General features: G+C 41.9%; 1 protein-coding gene across 2 annotated transcripts in view; it reads right to left on the bottom strand.

The window, feature by feature from the left end:
- Nucleotides 1-24,338, bottom strand: part of CERKL (CERK like autophagy regulator) — a 207,969-nt gene that overhangs the window by 14,556 nt on the left and 169,075 nt on the right. For both annotated transcript variants that reach the window (XM_073633748.1, XM_073633749.1), the window contains exons 9-11: nt 13,091-13,122; nt 12,900-13,008; nt 3,602-3,698 (exon numbers count right to left, since the gene is read on the bottom strand). In XM_073633748.1, coding sequence (XP_073489849.1) covers nt 3,602-3,698; nt 12,900-13,008; nt 13,091-13,122 — 238 coding nt within the window. The remainder of the gene's footprint in view (nt 1-3,601; nt 3,699-12,899; nt 13,009-13,090; nt 13,123-24,338) is intronic.

Below are 24,338 nucleotides of genomic sequence, written 5' to 3'. Positions count from 1 at the left end.
GCAGAACCAGGATGTAATTTTGCCATAAAGGCAGTCAAAAGCAGAATATAGAAGGGAAGGGGTGAGGTGGTGAATGTTTCTAGGGGTAACCATTTGCTGGTTAGATGAGAAGAAAAGGGGTGTTGCAGGGAGTGCACAGGTGGGAAAAAAGGTCAAGGATGTTGCCATTGGAGTGTGTGGTGGTTCGTGTCCATTGCATTACGTAAAAGAGGAGGTTCTGTTGAGTAGTTGAGAGGTGGCTGAGGTGTTAATACCAAGGATGGTGGTGGGTACTTCAGAGGAGAGAAAGTAGGGTAGCCATCTATAGAAGTCATTGAGAAAGCATGACACTGGTCCAGGAGGCAGATCAATGACTAATACAGTGTGCTTCAAAGAGCAGAGGGACAGAGAGGGAGGTGTCAGAAGAACATGGAAGGTACTTTGTGGGGTAATAGAAGACAACTCCTTTTTGTCCACTGGGTCTGGGTGAGTGAGTCCAGTGGGGGCCAACATAAGAGATAGCAGCTGGAGAGGCAGAGTCGGATTCCTGGAACCAGGTTTCAGTAACAGAAAGTAGGTCTAGGTCGAGTTGGAGAAGAAAAGACCATTGAGAGAGGCAAGTTTGTTAGATACTGAGTGGACATTTCCAGAGGGCACATAAGAGGGATGGGGGGGGCTGGCTCGTGGAAGCAGAGGAATTTAAATGAGAGTGAGGGTTGCAGCCACAGCCAGAGAAGGGAGACTGACGGTTGAGTGAGGGTAAGATGGTGGAGGTTCAGGGTTTGGGGCAATATCCACAGAAATTAGGAGTAGTAGGAGGGTGAGGGAGGCGAGGTGGGAGCGGGATTTATGAGGAAAAATGCCCAGTGATTTGGAAGTGGTAACATTATGTGGGCTCTGAAGGAGTAGGAGATGAGAAGTGCAGCAATATTGAGAAGGCAGAAGTGAGGATGGTATGTATAAGATGTGGGAGTTTGCAGAGGGAATTATTGCAAAAAGGAAGGTTACTGAGAGCACGTTGGAGGGTGAAGAGAGGGGAGAAGCAGGCTGAGAGAGAGATGAAAGTGGAGCACTAAAATTTGTACTTATCTTTATTAATGTCCCTTAGTTAAAGTGCAATGGTAAAAGTGCCAAACATTAAATGCAGAAAATGGCACTTTACACAAAAAAGGCCATGCCCTCCCCTTGCCTACCGTCTTCACGAGTTGTACAGAATTTATACTTGGATAAGTTGGGGAAGGTTTGGAAAATTAGTCCATTAAGCGCTAATAAAAGGGACACATTGCTGAAAGTGGTGGTTTTCTGCCCTAAGCAAATTGCAAAGCAGGATGGTGACAAGAAAAGGTTAGATGTTTGATCTCGGACAATGTACCACGAATGTAAGTTTAACTAAATATAGACAAGTATAAACAGCAGTTAGCATAAAGCCTGGTATACACAGGCCGAATGTCGGGAGACACTGGCCGGTTAAAAAAAAAAAAAAAACAGCTGACATTCGACCCATGTGTATTTTGGTCTGTCCACCAGAAGTCGGCTTCTGTCGGACGAGCATGCTGGAAAACCAGCAGCTGAACAACTCAGCCAATGGCAGTGGTGACATAGTGTGTACCAGGCTTAAGTCTTAGTAAGGCAGATGTCCCTTTCAGTCGTGTAGAACACACTTAATGTTTCAAAGATAAGTGCAGTCAGTAGTTACCAGGGGGAACAACAAGGCAGATGTCACTTTCAGTCATGTAAACCAGTTTAGTATTTCAGAGATGAGCGCAGTCAGTGGTTATCAGGGGCAACAATAAGGCAGATGTAATTTTCAGTCATGAAAAGCAGCTAAGTGTTTCAGAGATGAGTGCAGTCAGTAGTTACCTGGAGGAGCAGCATAGAGAAGACATGATCAGAGTATGATGAGATGTTTCTTGTGTTAAAAATGCCAAACACTTAATGCAGAAAATGGCACTTTACGAAAAAATGGCCATCCCTTTCCTTCGCCTGCAAAGTGCACTGTTTTCAGCATTGTGTTTTTAATTTTTTACTCTCAAGCTGCACTGGTTTCTCAGTATCACAGACTGTTCTGGCCAAACATAGTTCTTATCTGATTGTAATTGAATTGTCATTGGAACATGATCTGAAATGCATGGCAAGTTCATCATATGCATTTTTAATTCTTTAGCTACTTATCAAAGGTATCTTACAAAAGTGTTGCTAAGCAAAACAATTCAACAGATAAAGTTTATGAAGGCATCTTTTACGCAAAGCTTTACAGGAAACAAGGCAATGTGTGTGCTTATTGATAGAAAGGCTGTACAAGTTACACAGCTAGATCTTTAGGTATGTTAGGTGTCTAGCTTTTTTCTCTATTTCTAAAAAAAAATCAGGCTAACCCTCAAATTATAATGAATATTGTTTCAGATTGGTCATTAATATGGGGGATCCTTATGAGATCAGTTTCTTGACATACACATCTTCAATTGCATGCATGTGAGATGATCTCCATTACTGTGTTCACAGTAATATTATCAAAATCTGTGTAGGACATTTACAGCTGCATCCAGTTTCATTGTGAAATTTTCTGCATCGTTATGAATGCCCTGGGTTCCTATATACAGAGGGCTAAAGTGAAGGAAAGCCCATGTGTGTACATTACACACGAAGGAAGACAGTATGTAGTCAGAGCATTAAACATGATGCAGTTTTATGCCATTTGACTAAGTAAACCTTCCCTTTTGGTAAAAGTATGCAGGGGACCTTGGCATAAAAGCACCATTATATTTTTTAGCTTCTTACTATTTGTTGAACAGCACTGAGACAAGCAGGCATCATGCAGCTTACAAATAAGAGAGCTAGAGCCAACCAGCAGCCAAGCTTGGCAGGAAATGAAACTTTGTGCAAAATTCAGCAGCGAGGATGAATTGCCTCATTGTCCCATCTATCCAGACAACACCTGCTCTGAAAATGAGTAATAATGAGTTCTAAAGTAATTTTGTAAATGAATAACTTGGTGTTGATTAATTTATTTTAACATATATGCTTTCCAAAAATAATTCTGAATTGATCCCAATTTAAAAGAACATTTCCACCCACAGCTATTGGTTTTGACCTGGGTGGTATAATAGGGCATGGAGCTTATTCTCACTGCAAGCACACATTTTGTTAAATTTCCAAATGTGGATTGGTTGCACAGTTAGGAAAAAAATCAGGCACACAGGATGAGCAGTTGTTTGGATCAACTTTACAGTTGAGAATAATCTGTGCAGTTTTCCGACTGGAAAATGGACTCCTGATGTGGAGCCTGGGCCTTGGATTTTGGAGCTCATGTCTTTTAAAGCTGTACTTGTTCTTTAGGGTTAAATTATTGCTCTTGTTTATCTCCCCCTTGTCTTTATATAAACTTTATTATTGTGTGTGCCCTGGATCTTTAGTCCATTCACTCCAATGCATTATGTTACTAATAGTATGTGGGATGGATTAAAGAAAGCTAAGCTGCATTAGTCTGATTGGTGATTTACGAGTGAGTCACATAATGGCTAATGTACTCAGACAGGAACGGAAAATAAAGTCTTCCTAAGAGGACATCAATGTTAATCTAGTGTGTTGATTAACAAATACAAGGAAGCATCAAAACAAGTACCTGGTTTTTCAGACTGGCATAACGCTTTAAGTGTTTCACAAATTCTTGTCTTGAGGTATTTCGCGCAACTATAAGTGACATTGTTCCATCATTCAGCCTAGAAAATATATAAAACACAAATATATGTGGATGTCAAAGTTAAACAGCCTGAATTGCACAGCTGCCACTAAGGTATGTTTCTGACATTTGGAGCTAGTAAGGATTGTTCAAGCTCAATCTAACTATCCTCCACTGTGTTACTAAAACATTTAATAAAAACCATTGAAACAGAAAATGCTTTGCTTGCATACTTATTTACCTATGTAGCTCAGTGCATATACAGTGGGGACGGAAAGTATTCAGACCCCCTTAAATTTTTCACTCTTTGTTATATTGCAGGCATTTGCTAAAATCATTTAAGTTCATTTTTTTCCTCATTAATGTACACACAGCACCCCATATTTACAGAAAAACACAGAATTGCTGACATTTTTGCAGATTTATTAAAAAAGAAAAACTGAAATATCACATGGTCCTAAGTATTCAGACCCTTTGCTCAGTATTTAGTAGAAGCACCCTTTTGATCTAATACAGCCATGAGTCTTTTTGGGAAAGATGCAACAAGTTTTTCACACCTGGATTTGGGGATCCTCTGCCATTCCTCCTTGCAGATCCTCTCCAGTTCTGTCAGGTTGGATGGTAAACGTTGGTGGACAGCCATTTTTAGGTCTCTCCAGAGATGCTCAATTGGGTTTAAGTCAGGGCTCTGGCTGGGCCATTCAAGAACAGTCACGGAGTTGTTGTGAAGCCACTCCTTCATTATTTTAGCTGTGTGCTTAGGGTCATTGTCTTGTTGGAAGGTAAACCTTTGGCCCAGTCTGAGGTCCTGAGCACTCTGGAGAAGGTTTTCATCCAGGATATCCCTGTACTTGGCCGCATTCATCTTTCCCTCAATTGCAACCAGTCGTCCTGTCCCTGCAGCTGAAAAACACCCCCACAGCATGATGCTGCCACCACTATGCTTCACTGTTGGGACTGTATTGGACAGGTGATGAGCAGTGCCTGGTTTTCTCCACACATACCACTTAGAATTAAGGCCAAAAAGTTCTATCTTGGTCTCATCAGACCAAAGAATCTTATTTCTCACCATCTTGGAGTCCTTCTGGTGTTTTTTAGCAAACTCCATGCGGGCTTTCATGTGTCTTGCACTGAGGAGAGGCTTCTGTCGGGCCACTCTGCCATAAAGCCCCGACTGGTGGAGGGCTGCAGTGATAGTTGACTTTCTTCAACTTTCTCCCATCTCCCGACTGCATCTCTGGAGCTCAGCCACAGTGATCTTTGGGTTCTTCTTTACCTCTCTCACCAAGGCTCTTCTCCCCCAATAGCTCAGTTTGGCTGGACGGCCAGCTCTAGGAAGGGTTCTGGTTGTCCTAAACGTCTTCCATTTAAGGATTATGGAGGCCAGTGTGCTCTTAGGGACCTCAAGTGCAGCAGAAATTTTTTGTAACCTTGGCCAGATCTGTGCCTTGCCACAATTCTGTCTCTGAGGTCTTCAGGCAGTTCCTTTGACCTCATGATTCTTATTTGCCATGCACTGTGAGCTGTAAGGTCTTATATAGACAGGTGTGTGGCTTTCCTAATCAAGTCCAATCAGTATAATCAAACGCAGCTGGACTCAAATGAAGGTGTAGAACCATCTCAAGGATGATCAGAAGAAATGGACAGCACCTGAGTTAAATATATGAGTGTCACAACAAAGGGTCTAAATACTTAGGACCATGTGATATTTCAGTTTTTCTTTTTTAATAAATCTGCAAAAATGTCAACAACTCTGTGTTTTTCTGTCAATGTGGGGTGCTGTGTGTACATTAATGAGGGAAAAAAATGAACTTAAATGATTTTAGCACATGACTGCAATATAACAAAGAGTGAAAAATTTAAGGGGGTCTGAATACTTTCCATCCCCACTGTATAACTGTATATATATATATATATATATATATATATATATATATATATATATAGTGAGGCAAAAAAGTATTTAATCAGCCACCAATTGTGCAAGATCTCCCACTTAAAAAGATGAGAGAGGCCTGTGATTGTCATCATAAGTATACCTCAACTATGAGAGACAAAATGTGGAAACAAATCCAGACAATCACATTGTCTGATTTTTGAAAGAATTTATTTGCAAATTATGGTGGAAAATAAGTATTTGGTCAATATCAAAAGTTCATCTCAATACTTTTTTTATATATCCTTTGCTGTGGAACTCTGCAGCTCCTCCAGGGTTACCTTAGGTCTCTGTGCTGCCTCTCTGATTAATGCCCTCCTTGCCCGGTCCATGAGTTTTGGTGTGCGGCCATCTCTTGGCAGGTTTGCTGTTGTGCCATGTTCTTTCCATTTGGTTATGATAGATTTGATGGTGCTCCTAGGGATCATCAAATATTTGGATATTCTTTTATAACCTAACTCTGACTTGTACTTCTCAAAAACATTGTCCCTTATTTGTTTGGGGAGTTCCTTGGTCTTCATGGCAGTGTTTGATTAGTGGTGCCTCTTGCTTAGGTGTTGCAGCCTCTGGGGCCTTTCAAAAAGGTGTGTATATGTAATGCAAAAAATGGGGGGTAAAAGGTCCTTGAATCCACACTCACCAAAGTAGCAAACAGCAAATAGAGTACCAGCCGATTCGTCAATATGTGACAGGATACCTGCCCTAAAAGCAATGGCACTATATCAACAACAGAAAGAGGAGACAAGGGAGTCCCCAGAAAGCAAAAAAGGGGAATGGTCAACTACGGCTTATGGTACAAAAATGCAAAAAGGCTTTATTAAGGGTAGGGGGGGTGGGGGTATTTACATATACAAAAAATTCCAAATATATGTAAGATAAACAATGTATCTAAATAACACAGTCCGTCTCACTACACTAAACCAAAATTAAAAACCATGCTGCAACATTGATGAATAAAACTGCAGAGCGTGCCTGCAGGCCAAAAACGCATGCAGTGTCCATTTGAATCCAAAGAAAAAAGTATTGCACCAAACATTACATTACATACACTGCATGCGTTTTTGGCCTGCAGGCACGCTCTGCAGTTTTATTCATCAATGTTGCAGCATGGTTTTTAATTTTGGTTTAGTGTAGTGAGACGGACTGTGTTATTTAGATACATTGTTTATCTTACATATATTTGGAATTTTTTGTATATGTAAATACCCCCACCCCCCCTACCCTTAATAAAGCCTTTTTTCATTTTTGTACCATAAGCCGTAGTTGACCATTCCCCTTTTTTGCTTTCTGGGGACTCCCTTGTCTCCTCTTTCTGTTGTTGATATGGTGTGTATATGTAATGACAGATCATGTGACACTTAGATTGCACACAGGTGAACATCATTTCTTGAATTATGTGACTTCTGAAGGTAATTGGTGGCACCAGAGCTTTATGGGCTTTATGGGCTTCATAACAAAGGGGTGAATACATACGCACATGCCAATTATCAGTTTTTAATTTCTGAAAAATAGTTTTATGTATATATTTTTCAAATTTTACTTCGCCAACTTAGACGTGTTATTGTGTTCTGATCCATCACATATAGTTCAGATTAAAAAAACACTGAACTAAAGGCTGTAATGTAACAAAATAGGTAAAAAGCCAAGGGGGGGTGAATACTTTTGCAAGGCATTGTGTGTGTGGTGTATATATATATATATATATATATATATATATATACATACATATATATATATATATATATATATACATATACATATATATATATATATATATATACAGTATATACAGTGGGGTAAAAAAGTATTTAGTCAACCACCCTTGTGCAAGTTCTCCCACTTAAAAAGATGAGAGAGGCCTGTAATTGTCATCATAGGTATACCTCAACTATGAGAGACAAAATGTGGAAAAAAATCCAGACAACCAAATCGTCTGATTTTTGAAAGAATTTATTTGCAAATTATGGTGGAAAATAAATATTTGGTCACCTACAAACAAGCAAGATTTCTGGCTCTCACAGACCTCTATCTTCTTCTTTAAGAGGCTCCTCTGTCCTCCACTCATTACCTGTATTAATGGCACCTGTTTGAACTTGCTATCAGTATAAAAGACACCTGTCCACAACCTCAGTCACACTCCAAACTCCACTATGGTGAAGACCAAAGAGCTGTCGAAGGACACCAGAAACAAAATTGTAGACCTGCACCAGGCTGGGAAGACTGAATCTGCAATAGGCAAGCAGCTTGGTATGAAGAAATCAACTGTGGGAGCAATAATTAGAAAATGGAAGACATACAAGACCACTGATAATCTCCCTCGATCTGGGGCTCCACGCAAGATCTCACCCCGTGGGGTCAAAATGATCACAAGAACGGTGAGCAAAAATCCCAGAACCACACGGGGGGGACCTAGTGAATGACCTGCAGAGAGCTGGGACCAACGTAACAAAGGCTACCATCAGTAACACACTACGCCGCCAGGGACTCAGATCCTGCAGTGCCAGATGTGTCCCCCTGCTTAAGCCAGTACATGTCCGGGCCTGTCTGAGGTTTGCTAGAGAGCATTTGGATGATGCAGAAGAGGATTGGGAGAATGTCATATGGTCAGATGAAACCAAAGTAGAACTGTTTGGTAGAAACACAACTCGTCGTGTTTGAAGGAGAGAGAATGCTGAGTTGCAACCAAAAAAACACGATACCTACTATGAAGCATGGAGAGTGGCAACATCATGCTTTGAGGCTGTTTCTCTGCAAAGGTAGCAGGACGACTGATCCGTGTACATGAAAGAATGAATGGGGCCATGTATCGTCAGATTTTGAGTGCAAACCTCCTCCCATCAGCAAGGGCATTGAAGATGAAATGTGGCTGAGTCTTTCAGCATGACAATGACCCCAAACACACCGCCCGGGCAACGAAGGAGTGGCTTCGTAAGAAGCATTTCAAGGTCCTGGAGTGGCCTAGCCAGTCTCCAGATCTCAACCCCATAGAAAACGTTTGGAGGGAGTTGAAAGACCGTGTTGCCCAGCGAAAGCCCCAAAACATCACTGCTCTAGAGGAGATCTGCATGGAGGAATGGGCCAACATACCAGCAACAGTGTGTGACAACCTTGTGAAGACTTACAGAAAACGTTTGACCTCTGTCATTGCCAACAAAGGATATATAATAAAGTATTGAGATGAACTTTTGATATTGACCAAATACTTATTTTCCACCATAATTTGCAAATAAATTCTTTCAAAAAATCAGACAATGTGATTGTCTGGATTTGTTTCCACATTTTGTCTCTCATAGTTGAGGTATACTTATGATGACAATCAATACAGGCCTCTCTCATCTTTTTTAAGTGGGAGAACTTGCACAATTGGTGGCTGACCAAAATACTTTTTTGCCCCACTGTATATATATATATATATATATATATATATATATATATATATATATATATATATTTGTGCTCATAAGTTTACATACCCTGGCAGAATTTATGATTTCTTGGCCATTTTTCAGAGAATATGAATGATAACACAAAAACATTTCTTTCATGGTTAGTGTTTAGCTAAAGCCATTTATTATCAATCAACTGTTTACTCTTTTTAACCACTTTTTTTAACCACTTCAACCACTTTAACCCCGGAAGAATTTACCCCCTTCCTGACCAGGCCATTTTTTGCGATACGCCACTGCGTCGCTTTAACTGACAATTGTGCGGTCGTGCGACGTTGTACCCAAACAAAATGTACGCCTTTTTTTCCTCACAAATAGAACTTTCTTTTGGTGGTATTTGATCACCTCTGCGGTTTTTATTTTTTGTGCTATAAACAAAAGAAGAGCAACAATTTTGAAAAAACACAATAATTTTTACTTTTTGCTATAATAAATATCCCAATTTTTAAAAAAATTAAAACACATTTTTTCCTCAGTTTAGGCCGATATGTATTCTTCTACATAAAAAAAATTGCAATAAGCATATATTGAGTGGTTTGCGCAAAAGTTATAGCATTTACAAAATAGGGGATAGATTTTAGGCATTTTTATTTTATTTTTTACTAGTAAGGGCCGCAATCAGCGATTTTTATCGGGACTTGCGGCAGACAAATTGGACACTTATGACACTTTTTTGGGACCATTGACATTTATACAGTGATCAGAGCTAAAAATAGTCACTGATTACTGAATAAATGTCACTGGCAGGGAAGGAGTTAACACTAGGGGGCAATCAAGGGGTTAAGCGTGTGTTCCCTAAGTGTGTTCTAACTGTGAGGGGATTGGACTGACTGGGAGAGACAGACCGTTGTACCTAATTAGTAGGAACACACAATCTGTTTCTCCTCCCCTGACAGGACAGGGATTTGTGTGTTTACACACACAAATCCCCGTTCCTGCTCTGGCACCAGCCGGCCATGCGCATCGGGTCCCCAGCCGTGCAGTGCGCTCCTGCTATGGCTCTTAAAGCAGCCGCAGTATATATACAGCGATTCACGCAGCAGAGCCATTCTGCCGCCGTATATATACAGGAGCTGGTCGGGAAGCTGTTAAATCATAATAACAACAGAAACTACCCAAATGACCCTGATCAAAAGTTTACATACTCTGGTGATTTTGGCCTGATAACATGCACACAAGTTGACACAAAAGGGTTTGAATGGCTAATAAAGGTAAACATCCTCACCTGTGATCTGTTTGCTTGTAATTAGTGTGTGTGTATAAAAGGTCAATGAGTTTCTGGACTCCTGACAGACCCTTGCATCTTTCATCCAGTGCTGCACCGATGTTTCTGAATTCTGAGTCATGGGGAAAGCAAAAGAATTGTCAAAGGATCTGCGGGAAAAGGTAGTTGAAGTGTATAAAACAGGAAAGGGATATAAAAGATATCCAAGGGATTGAGAATGCCAATCAGCAGTGTTCAAACTCTAATCAAGAAGTGGGAAATGAGGGATTCTGGTGAAGTCAAACCACGGTCAGGTAGACCAACTAAAATTTCAGCCACAACTGCCAGGAAAATTGTTCGGGATGCAAAGAAAACCCCACAAATAAGTCTAGGTGAAATACAGGACTCTCTGAAAACATGTGGTGTGGCGTTTTAAGATGCACAATAAGGAGGCACTTGAAGAAAGATGAGCTGCATGGTCAAGTTGCCAGAAGAAAGCCATTACTATGCAAATGCCACAAAGTATCCAGCTTACAATACGCCAAACAGCACAGAGACAAGCCTCAAACCTTCTGGCACAAAGTCATTTGGAGTGATGAGACCAAAATTGAGCTTTTTGGCCACAACCATAAACGCTTCATTTGGAGAGGAGTCAACAAGTCCTATGATGAAAGGTATACTGTGAAACACATAGGTGGATCGCTGATGCTTTGGGGATGTGTGAGCTACAAAGGCACAGGAAATTTGGTCAAAATTGATAGCAAGATGAATGCAGTATGTTATCAAAAAATACTGGAGGAACATTTGCATTCATCAACGAGGAAGCTGCGCGTGGGACGTACTTGGACATTCCAACATGACAAAGATCCAAAACACAAGGCCAAGTCGACCTGTCATTGGCTACAGCAGAATAAAGTGAAGGTTCTGGAGTGGTTATCTCAGTCTCCTGACCTCAATATCATTGAGCCACTCTGGGGAGATCTCAAACGTGCAGTTAATGCAAGACAGCCCAAGAATTTACAGGAACTTGAGGCTTTTTGGCAAGAGGAATGGGCAGCTTTACCATCTTAGAAGATAAAGAGCCTTATCCACAAATACCACAAAAGACAAAGTTGTCATTGATGTTAAAGGGGGCAACACACGGTATTAAGAACTGGAGTATGTAAACTTTTGATCAGGAGTAAACACAGTTGATTAATAATAAATGGCTTCAGCCAAACCCTAACCATGAGAGAAAGAAAAGTTTTTTGTTATCATTCCTATTCTCTGAAAAATGGCCAAGAAATCTAATTTTGCCAGGGTATGTAAACTTATGAGCATGACTGTATATATATATATATACACATATACACACTATATTGCCAAATGTATTGGGATGCCTGCCTTTACATGCACATGAACTTTAATAGCATCCCAGTCTTAGTCCATAGGGTTCAGAATTGAGTTGGCCCACATTTTGCAGCTATAACAGCTTCAACTCATCTTGGAAGGCTGTCCACAAGGTTTAGCAGTGTGTCTATGGGAATGTTTGACCATCCTTCCAGAAGCGCATTTGTGAGGTCAGGCACTGATGTTGGACAAGAAGGCCTGGCTCGCAGTCTCCACTCTAATTCTTATCGAAGGTGTTCTATCGGGTTGAAGTCAGCACTGTGTGGTGGGCCAGTCAACTTCCTCCACCCCAAACTCTCACATCCATGCCTTTATGGACCTTTCTTTGTGCACTGGTGCACAGTCATGTTGTTATGGGAAGGGACCATCCCCAAACTGTTCCCACAAAGTTGGGAGCATAAAATTGTCCAAAACGTCTTGGTATGCTGACGCCTTAAGAGTTCCCTTAACCCCAACCCCTGAAAAACAACCCCACACCATAATCCCCCTCCACTAAATGATTTGGACGAGTGCACAAAGTAAGGTCCATAAAGATATGGGTGAGTGAATTTGGGGTAGAGGAACTCGACTGTTCTGACCTTAACTCAATAGAACACCTTTGGGATGAATTAGAGCCAAGATTGCAAGCCAGGCCTTCTCGTCCAACATCAGTGCCTGAGCTCCCAAATGCTCTTCTAGAAGAATGGTCAAACATTCCCATAGACACTCTTAACCCTTGTGGACAGCCTTCCCAGAAGAGTTGAAGCTGTTATAGATGCAAAGGGTGGGCCAACTCAATTGTGAACCCTATGGACTAAGACTGGGATTCCATTAAAGTTTAAAGTTCATGTGCGTATAAAGGCAAGCGTCCCAATACTTTTTCCAATATAGTGTAAATAAATAAATAAATATATATATATATATATATATATATATATATATATATATATATATATATATATATATATATATATATTGAATATGAGCTGCATAATTTTTATATTTTACACTTCATTGTGCATTTTTAAATAAATCTTTGGCTTATATTAAATCCTTAGCTTGCTCATAAAATAATGCAATAACAATATGAATACTTGGAATTTTCTAGCTAAACTACTTGACCTAATTTTACAGATCCTCTAATTGCTTATAATCCTAAAGACTGACTAGAGCCCATCTCCACAGAGAGGGTGAATCCAGGAGCTATAACTGCAGAAACAATTTACAAAAGGTTTATAATCAAATTGGCAGTGAGGAAAGGAGTAATTCTTGTAAGCTTCTACTGACCTGGTATTAGGCGCCAGGCCTCTTGGGGCCATGGAACAAAGACAGGGGATTGCCATAATGCTGACATTCAGCAACTGACCCTGGATGTGCTGCCACTGATCCTTGCTCTCTGGACGAAGTTAAACGCATGGTTATTACAGCTCATTACAAGCAAGTACATGAATTTCCCATTTTCTAGATTAGACACTCACCAGGCTCAACACAATTCTCATCTTTCTTCTTTCTAAAGGGAAAAACATTAGATATTAACATTAGTATGGACATACTTCGTATTAAATGATCATACAGAAAATGGATTTTAATACACAGTGCAATTAAATCTAAAGAGATGACAGCCATTTGACCTGGTCACTCAGGAGAACATATGGATATACCAAGTTAGAAAATTTGCCTTGATGTCTACCATTCTCATGTAAAAAGCAGCATTGTGTTTTTTCTCTACATTCATGTGGCAGCTCCTTGGGATGGGAGTGACTGAGTATCATCAGTATGATTGTGTATGCATGTCTGACCACTATCGGAAGTCTATAACCATCTTAAATTAAATCATTTTTCTTATACTGTGCGAGCAAAAGTTTGTGAATAAAATAAAGTGAAAAAAGTGAGTGCTGATAGGGTATTCAATAAGCAGCTATCCCCCGTAAAGGTGAATATACGACCTTCAATGAACAGTGAAATAACAAAAAAAGTGCAGCACTTCACAATAATAAATTAATGTCCATGTGTTGGGTAGAGCCCCAAGTCCAAACAATCCTATTAGGCAAGAAGGCCTCGATAGGCTCCTAAGACCAATCGTGACAGTGTAGTGTGTCAGAACACTCACCAGAAAATGAATTGAAAACAAGAATATAAATCATAAACTTGAGTTATACACAGTGTGCCAGGGGAGGGAGGAGCCCTACAGGCTGATGCCATTGTGTCCTTGTTGGGACATCCCAGTCGAACACCCTCTTCCCTCATTATAGCCCTCCTATGGCGCTAAAACAGCCTATACTTCTGGAGTGCATATGAGGGATTTTATGCCCATTTAGTCACAAAAGCACCAGTGAGGCCAGGTACTGGTGCTGGACGAGAAGACCTGGCTTTCAGTCAGTATTCTAATACATCCAAAAGGTGTGAGGTCTGGGATCTGTGCCGGTCATTCGAGTTCCTTCACACCAATATCAGAACAGAAAAACTGCCACAAGGTCAGAAAAGGATTTATGAAGGGCATTAACACCCCAAATGTACCCAGGTGCAAGAAAAGGGGGGGCCTAGTGCAACTGTCAACAAAAACAATAGGCATGGAATGATAAATAACAAAAAAAAAACTTAGTCCTTGACAAAAGTCTATAAAAAAACACTGTGGCATGAAGTTCACATTATGGCAGCATCAGCATTCTCTCTTCCAAGCAGGATCTGAGGAGGCTTCCACCTGCAAACCATGTAAAAACAAGGAGGAGAGAAAAGCGGCACTATCTAAGTGTAGCATTTATTAAAACATATTTATGAAATGAAAAACAATAAATATGCACTCACATTTACAAGTTTTTAAAAAGCGTATTGATAATCTCGAGCAGGTGACAATCTTCCAGGTGGTTAGTGATGAGCAAGCCCCTCCACGGGAATGTGATGTAAGGTGCTTTGAACCGGGAAGTAAACCAGGGAAACACCAGGAAGAGCCAACAGAAGAAGCAGACTGTCTGTGTATATCCCATGGATGAGAACCACTGTGGACAGCAAGGAAGTGTTGTAGGCCCACAAGATGGCCATGATGATGTCATGTGACATAGATAGGTGTGGTTACACATATCAGGGCGTGGTTTGGGCAACACTTCTATAAGCGTACCACACCCATCTATGACACATGACATCATTACGGCCATCTTTTGGGCCTACAACACTTTCTTGCTGTCCACAGTGGTTCTCATCCATGTGATATACACAGACAGTCTGCTTCTTCTGTTGGCTCTTCCTGGTGTTTCCCTGGTTTACTTCCTGGTTCCAAGCACCTTACATCACATCCCCTGGGGGGGCTTGCTCACCACCGACCACCTGATAGGCTGCTACCTGCTGGAGACTGTTCAATACGCTTTTTAATATCTTGTAAATGTGTGTGTATATATATTGTTATTTATTTCATAAACATGTTTTAATAAATGCTACACTTAGGTAGTGGCACTTTTCTCTCCTTTTTGTTTTCACAAGGTTGGAAAAGCACAATTGTCTAAACTGTATTTTCATGCCATAACATTAACAGTACTCTTCCATGAAATGACCAGAACTCAATAATTTGGAGGGGAGTATACATAAGTTTGGACAGCAGAAGACTGCAGAAATTGACAGCAGAAAAAAACCTTTTTGTCTGTTTTGAGTATAAATCTATATTTGTCTCAAGCATATTTAAATTCACTTTCTGTTGACTGACTCACTACCTCTGCTGGAAGTCTATACCAAGCATCAACTACTCTTTTGGTAAAAAAAAAAATGCTTTCTAATGTTAGTTTTGAACTTTCCTTCTGCTAGTTTGAGCTGATATCCACTTGTTCTTGATCTTAGCTTCATATTGAAAATACTGCCTCCTGAATCTTATTAACATCTGTAATGTATGTATAGGTTTCAATCATGTCTCCCCTTATTAAGTACCTGCAGTCTCTCCTGATGTTTTTTTTCTTTTTTTTCTCCTGATATGTTTTATCCCTTAGTCCTCTCACCATTTTTTGCATGCCTTTGGACTCATTCTATCTTATCCACATCTTTTTGTAAGTGAGGTCTCCAAAGCCACACACCGTATTCTAAATTAGTATAATTAAAGATCTATATAGTAGAATCAAGAACTCCTTCCTCCTCCTGATGATCCCTCTAGTGATACACCCTAGAATTCTATTCACTTTTCCCAATTCTAGGCCACACTGTATGCTCACTTTGCAATCACCTAAAATAAGTAACCCCAGATCTTTTTTCCTCTGTTTTTCTGGTGAAAAGCCTACATTACCTTGATCAATCTTTTAGCAATGCTAAATAATGTTCCACAATACAAACACCTCTAGATATAATAACCCTATTGTACGCTTTTGTGCCATGAGCAAAAAAAGATACCTTGCCCTCCAAACCTTCAGTTATATGACTTACAAACATATTAAATATGACAGGACCTAGTACAGAACCTTGTGGTACACCACTAGGTACCGGTCTATGTTCCTAATGAATCCAATTTACAACTAAACCCTTTAGTCAACTGAAGATCTGACTGTGTAACTGTACCAAATGCTTTATTGAAATTAGGATGTCCACAGCACCACCATGGTCCAAAACATTTGCGATATAGTAAAAAAAATCACTTAGTATTGTCTAACCTGATCTGCCCTCTGTAAAGCTGTGCTGCTTTGGGTCTAGCAAACTGTGTGTTTTTAATTTATCATCAATCCTTCTTTTTAGGAGTTATTCTATTCATTTTATTGCTACAGATGTTAATGCAGAAGTTGAGCCAAGAAAAAAAAAAAAAAAAACCTACAGCTTTAGTCATATTACTTACCTGTAATGAAGTATGTCCCACGTTGTGCAGGCAGCTGAATCCTGGAGAAAACTTCAATGCAAGGATGCCTGTCCTATTCCAGTCTCTGAACTTCTGGTGCTGCAATGGTTAACAGTTTCGGGTAGAATAGCAGTACAGAAGGTCTAATGGGGACATATCTACTTTCAGGGACAGAAAGAGGACAGGCATCCCGTCTGCACAAATTGGGCCATTCTTAACTACAGATCAGTGATGTGAGTAAAGCTATAGGATTTTGTATTTTTTTTTTAGCCAGCCTTCTGCTTTAGGCTCCATGCACACTAGGAGCTGAAAAAACATCAACGTTTTTAGCTTAAAAAAACGTGGAATAAAAGACACAAATTGAAAGCATATTGTACAAAGTTTAGGCGAGTCTATGAGAGTTTAAGAGCATTTCGTTTATAGGCGTTTTTTGCACAACACACCCCTCTGCAAAAGCCAGGAAATGAGGTACAGTGACAACACACCTTTTTTTTTTACTAAAAAAACGTTGAAACTTGACGTTCAGAAGAGATAAGAGGAGTTTAGGAGAGACTGACGTTTTTACAGCTCCTAAACTTCTCCAGAAAACGCGATAGAGAAGGGTTTTTATTTCCCGCCTCTGTCCCTGACAGAAAGTCATAATGTGCAAAGACACATAGAACACAATAGAAGTGCCTCTAGAGACAGGTGAAAAAAACGTCAAACGCCTGTAGAATCAACGTTTTTTAAGTCCAGTGTGCATGGAACCTTAAACTCACTGGCCTGTACCTGCCAGCTTCTACTTTACCACCCCTCTTGTGGATAGGTACATTATTAGCTGTCTGACAGTTATTGGGAGTTTCCTCAGTTAAAACAGGTTGTTTTTGTTAGTGTATTTTACTTCTGTGAAGACTGGACAGAAGTAAGACCCCTTTCACACTGGGGCAGTTTTCAGGCGCTCTAGCCCTGGAAATAGCCTCTGCTAAGCGCCTGAAAACCGCCTCCCATTCATTCAAGTGCATACTTACCAACTGTCCCGAATTTCCTGGGACATTCCCGTGATTTGGACCTTTTTCCCGATTTTAGCATTTCCCAGGAAAAGTCCCGGGAAATTTTTTTTTTCTTGATTTTTTGCGGCTCCCCGCCGCCTCCGCTAGAGGTCCGTGGCCGGCGGAGACAACGCTATTTTACCGAAGACCAAGAACAAGAGGCGGAGCCGGCCAGGTGGCTGTAATACAAAATCATCACGCCCAGCCCCTCTCACCCAGTTAAACCCCGCCTATTCCCCACAGCCCCTCCCACCCTGATATACCCAGGCAGAGGGGAAGTCTTCAGTGAAGGGGGTAACGTGACGTTAATGTAACTCAGAAGCTGACATGGTCTGGGTAGCAGCGCTGTGTATGAAGAAGCGGCTTGCGTTCCACACCTCGCTGGGTGACACGTTCAAGTCTGTGGTTATGGCGGGAGAGGAGCATGGAGGAGGCTGAAGAGCGCTGCAAGGGGTTATGACGGCACTTCTCTTGTCACTTTCCCCGTCTTGTGTTATACTACTCCAGGTAACCGGAGCCCTGGGGACACCTGATGTAAGGAGGGGCCCTGGGGACACCTGATATAAGGAGGGGCTCCGCTGGGGACACCTGATGTAAGGAGGGCTCCGCTGGGGACACCAGATGTAAGGAGGGGCTCCGCTGGGGACACCAGATGTAAGGAGGGGCTCCACTGGGGACACCAGATGTAAGGAGGGGCTTCGCTGGGGACATCAGATGTAAAGAGGGCTCCGCTGGGGACACCAGATGTAAGGAGGGGCTTTGCTGGGGACACCTGATGTAAGGAGGGGCTCTGCTGGGGACACCAGATGTAAGGAGGGGCTCCGTTGGGGACACCTGATGTAAGGAGAGGCTCCGCTGGGGACACCAGATGTATGGAGGGGCTCCGCTGGGGTCACCAGAAGTAAGGAGGGCTCCGCTGGGGGCACCTGATGTAAGGAGGGGCTCTGCTGGGGACAACTGATGTAAGGAGGGGCTCCGCTGGGGACACCAGATGTAAGGAGGGGCTCCGCTGGGGACACCAGATGTAAGGAGGGGCTCCACGGGGGACACCAGATGTGTGGAGGGGCTCCTCTGGGGACACCGGATGTAAGGAGGGGCTCCGTTGGGGACACCAGATGTATGGAGGGGTTCCGCTGGGGACACCAGATGTATGGAGGGGCTCCACTGGGGACACCTGATGTAAGGAGCTGCTCCGCTGGGGACACCTGGTGTAAGGAGGGGCTCCGCTGGGGACACCTGATGTAAGGAGGGGCTCTGCTGGGGATACCAGATATAAGGAGCCGGGGACACCAGATGTAAGGAGGGGCTCCACTGGGAACACCAGATGTAAGGAGGGGCTCCGCTGGGGACACCAGATGTAAGGAGGGGCTCCGCTGGGGACACCAGATGTAAGGAGGGGCTCCGCTGGGGGCACTAGGTGTAAAGAGGGGCTCCGCTGGGGACACCTGATGCAAAGACAGACTCTGCTGGGGGCACCTGATGCAAGGACGGACTCTGCTGGTGGCAGGCGACGTGGCAGGTGACACGCTCAGGGATCCCACTGATTCTGCATTATGGTGAGTTGAATGATTTCATTCTATATTACAATGTAATAATAGAAATAATGCACTTCAATCATCCTGACGCTATAACAACCATGGTGCCGGGATGATTGAAGTGCTAACACCAGGTGTTTGGAGTATCTTTATCTGCTGATTGTTAAACTTTCTAGAATACAATTATTTCTATTGTTGTGTAGTATCTGGGGGTGCTTTTCCTCCATCCCTCTCCCCCCTTTCCCCTCTCTATCCCTCATTCATCTCAGACTCTAACCACACCCCTTTGAGCCATGCCCACTATTCACGTAAGCCACGCCCATTTTTCGTTGCGGCTGTGCCACGTCTACAAACGCATGCCCTGCCCCCTAATTATAATTAGACTCCATCTACAGCCAAAAAAGTGTCCCAAAATTTTTTTTTACAATGTTGGCAACTATGCAAGTGTGACTTTTCCCACTGGGGCGGTGCACTTGTGGGACGTTCCGAAAAGTCCTGCAAGCAGCAGGGGTGCTTTGGAAGTGCTGTATTTAGAGCTCTCAAAACTCCCTGTCCATTGGAATGAATGCGCCTAAAAAGCATTCGGAAGCACCGCAACACGGGAGTTATGAACCCCTTCTTTGGGGTTAATAGCGCCCTGCTAGCATCTGAAAAGCGCAGATTAAACAGCGCTAAAACGAGCGGCGCTTTAGCGCTAATGCGGCCCCGGCCCTAGTGTGAAAGGGGTCTAATGATTTACAACATCGAGATATTCATTAACAAAAGTGTTGTACTCAGTTTCCATTTTTGTAATCACCTTGGTATGGTCAGCTCAGCCTACCCTTTTCCCTCTCCCTTAACACCTGCACTGTGTTTATATTAGAGATTAGAGGACTGGAAGGGAAGGCTGCTGTGCCAGGAGCGTGGAGCAGGGTGAGCTGCTTGGGTTAACACTTTGGAAGACTTCAAGTGATTTTAAAGTCTTGTTTTCAATAAAAATAACAAATATTTTATACGTATACCTGCTCTGTACAGTAGACTTGGGCCGAGTGATTCTTTGTAGCTATTCAAATTATTTGGATCAGTTCAGTGAAATGATTCAAATTACTGAATCAAATCACAACTCGTTTCCTCCAAGCTAAACTTAAGGATCATGAATCAGTCCTGTGATACACTTAGTACAGTCAGCATATTAAATGTTAAGAAACTTTATTTTGGTGTTGTAAGGTATATAACAATAATTGTTCTATAATCTCTGCAATACAGCAAAAATAGTTCAAGCATTGTATACAGACAGTGGCGTAGCGTGGGTTGTCAGAGCCCGGGGCGAGGCAAGTAATTTGTGCCCCCCTGACCCGCGGACTTACCTATTTTCAGCTAGCTCCAGTCTGGTCACATGATCCCCCGTGTGAGACAGCGGTGGCTGTAGGGGAGAGGAGAGCGTGCTTGGCAATGACTAGCAAAGCCTGGAGTGGTGACATCACCCATAGGTTCCTATGTCCCATCTGTTGTTGGCGCTCCCTCCTTCCCCCTGCATACACAGGGGATAACATGACTGGACAGCCTGAAAATAGATGTTTACATATTTCTACACAGGTTAGCCATCATAGACATTAGGAGGGGGGATTTTATAATATTTCAGTTAATGGGAGCTACATATGTCATATTCACACTATAATACTTGTTGCAGTACCGTGCAGTTGGGATCAATACCCGGTAGGATTTTGTATTTAACCTTTTTGATTTTTTTTCTATATATATTTTGGTATATATATATATATATATATATATATATATATATATATATATATATATATATATATATATATATATATGCACAGTGGGGTCGGAAAGTGTTCAGACCCCCTTAAATTTTTCACTCTTTGTTATATTGCAGCTATTTGCTAAAATCATTTAAGTTCATTTTTCTTGCTCATTAAAGTACACACAGCACCCCATATTGACAGAAAAACACAGAATTGTTGACATTTTTGCAGATTTATTAAAAAAGAAAGACTGAAATAATCACATGGTCCTAAGTATTCAGACCCTTTGCTCAGTATTTAGTAGAAGCACCCTTTTGATCTAATACAGCCATGAGCCTTTTTGGGAAAGATGCAACAAGTTTTTCACACCTGGATTTGGAGATCCCCTGCCATTCCTCCTTGCAGATCCTCTCCAGTTCTGTCAGGTTGGATGGTAAATGTTGGTGGACAGCCATTTTTAGGTTTCTCCAGAGATGCTCAATTGGGTTTAAGTCAGGGCTCTGGCTGGGCCATTCAAGAACAGTCACGGAGTTGTTGTGAAGCCACTCCTTCATTATTTTAGCTGTGTGCTTAGGGTCATTGTATTGTTGGAAGGTAAACCTTCGGCCCAGTCTGAGGTCCTGAGCACTCTGGAGAAGGTTTTTATCCAGGATATCCCTGTACTTGGACGCATTCAGCTTTCCCTCAATTGCAACCAGTCGTCCTGTCCCTGCAGCTGAAAAACACCCCCACAGCATGATGCTTCCACCACCATGCTTCACTGTTGGGACTGTATTGGACAGGTGATGAGCAGTGCCTGGTTTTCTCCACACATACCGCTTAGAATTAAGGCCAAAAAGTTCTATCTTGGTCTCATCAGACCAGAAAATCTTATTTCTCACCATCTTGGAGTCCTTCAGGTGTTTTTTAGCAAACTCCATGCGGGATTTCATGTGTCTTGCAGTGGGGAGAGGCTTCCGTCGGGCCACTCTGCCATAAAGCCCTGACTGGTGGAGGGCTGCAGTGATGGTTGACTTTCTACAACTTTCTCCCATCTCCCGACTGCATCTCTGGAGCTCAGCCACAGTGATCTTTAGGTTCTTCTTTACCTCTCTCACCAAGGCTCTTCTCCTCCGATAGCTCAGTTTGGCTGGACGGCCAACTCTAGGAAGGGTTCTGGTCATCCCAAACGTCTTCCATTTAAGGATTATGGAGGCCACTGTGCTATTAGGAACCTTAAGTGCAGCAGAAATTTTTTTTGTAACCTTGGCCAGATCTGTGCCTTGCCACAATTCTGTCTCTGAGCTCTTCAGGCAGTTCCTTTGACCTCATGATTCTCATTTGCTTTGACATGCACTGTGAGCTGTAAGGTCTTATATAGACAGGTGTGTGGTTTTCCTAATCAAGTCCAATCAGTATAATCAAACACAGCTGGACTCAAATGAAGGTGTAGAACCATATCAAGGATGATCAGAAGAAATGGACAGCACCTGAGTTAAATATATGAGTGTCACAGCAAAGGGTCTGAATACTTAGGACTATGTGATATTTCAGTTTTTCTTTTTTAATAAATCTGCAAAAATGTCAACGATTCTGTTTTTCTGTCAATATGGGGTGTTGTGTGTACATTAATGAGGAAAAAAAATGAACTTTAATGATTTTAGCAAATCGCTGCAATATAACAAAGAGTGAAAAAATGTAAGGGGGTCTGAGTACTTTCCGTCCCCACTGTATATATAGATATATCTATATATCTATATATATACCAAAATATATATAGCAAAAATTCAAAAAGGTTAAACACAAAACCCTACCGGGTATTGATCCCAACTGCATGGTGCTGCAACAAGTATTATAGTGTGAATATGACATATGTAGCTCCCATTAACTGAAATATTATAAAATAACCCTACGGTGAAGTGAGTCCTAATCACGGGTGCTGCAAGAAACCTCAACCTCATTGGGCAAATAAAGCAAATAAAGTACAGAAAATTTCATATAACAATTCATCAAATACAATAATTCTAATATAGCCCTACTGGGTAGTGAATCCAAATCACCAGTGCTGCAAGAACACACAATTGTGCAAATATATAAATAAACAATGATCAATCTAAGGCCCCTTTCACACGATCGGACCGTTCAGGTCCGCCTGTCAGTTTTGACGGCGGACCTGAACAGGCCCTCCATGTTAGCCTATGGAGCGTCGGATGTCAGCGGAGACATGTCCGCTGACATCCGACCCCGTCCGATCCGCTGAAAGCAGACGGATGACCCTAGGTCCAGGTCCGTCGCTGGCGGATCGGATTGGGTGATCGTTTTCATCCGATCCCTCCATAGGCGGCAGCGGCGCCTGACAAGCCCCTCCCCGCTCAGTGAGCAGAGAGGGACCTGTCATCCGCCGGCTCAGCGGAGATCAACGGACAGATCTCCCGCTGAGCCAGCGGACCGAGGCGGGCTCCGTAGAAACGGAGTCCGCCTCGTGTGAAAGGGGCCTTAATGAGCAGTAAAAGTATATATGTGTGAATATTGACAATAATACCCTCATTGAAAATCAGTCACAATATGAATGTGATCTGACAAAAAAAGTTATTGGTGAACACTGTGAGCAAACACATCCTATCACATAATGTTCAAAACAACACGCCCTGTGGCAGATGTGAAGACGATAAATGAAGTCTTAACATAAAGTTCATATCATGTGAATATATTCTAACAAAAAAACTTATTGGTGAACACTGTGAGCAAACACATCATATCACATAATAATCAAAACAACACACCCTGTGACAGATGTGAAAATAATGAATAAAGTGTTGACATAAAGTTCATAAATTATGAATATTCCGATGAATGGTCTGAAAAAATCTATAAATGAAAACTCTTGGTTGTTCTTTGTGATTTTCCACCACACCTCAGTGTTTGTGCTTCCACTCCCACTTAAAGATTTGCACAAATGAAAAAATGCTCCAAATAGTGTGATAAAGTACAGCAAATTTATTAAAAATTCAAACCATCGCACACCATTGTACTCATATATGTGAAAACCAAAGCAGGCCAAAAAAACACTCCAAAGGAAATCGTAACATAAACTCCATGCTCTGGTAAAGCGATCTATAGTGGTCACGGCGGACCCAGGATAGTGTGTCAGCTGTGCAGTCTCACCCACTCCTAGTCTCAAGCCTCCACCATTCGATGCAGCGTGTCACGTCACAACGTCTTGCATCACGCTTCAGATGCTTGCCGGATAGCCACGCCCCATATTTCGTCGCAACCGACTTATTCATGGGATGCAATGGTGTGCGATGGTTTGAATTTTTAATAAATTTGCTGTACTTTATCACACTATTTGGAGCATTTTTTCATTTTCATGTGGAGCAATCACTTCTTGAGGAAAAGGATTTGTTGCATTTACGCTCGTTATTTGGAGATCACGTTGGAATCTGGAGATCACATTTTAACCCCCAATAAGTGTGGGTTGAGGCGAGTTATGCCAAACACGAGAGTGGGAGGCAATTGTAGCTGGTGAGTGCAAATCTTTAAGTGGGAGTGGAAGCACAAACACTGAGGTGTGGTGGAAGAACACAAAGAACAACCAAGAGTTTTCATTTATAGATTTTTTTCAGACCATTCATCAG

The sequence above is a fragment of the Aquarana catesbeiana genome, linkage group LG06 (assembly GCF_042186555.1).
Source record: "Aquarana catesbeiana isolate 2022-GZ linkage group LG06, ASM4218655v1, whole genome shotgun sequence".
Classification (NCBI taxonomy): Eukaryota; Metazoa; Chordata; class Amphibia; order Anura; family Ranidae; genus Aquarana; species Aquarana catesbeiana.
This window is presented reverse-complemented; position numbering and strand designations above follow the sequence as displayed.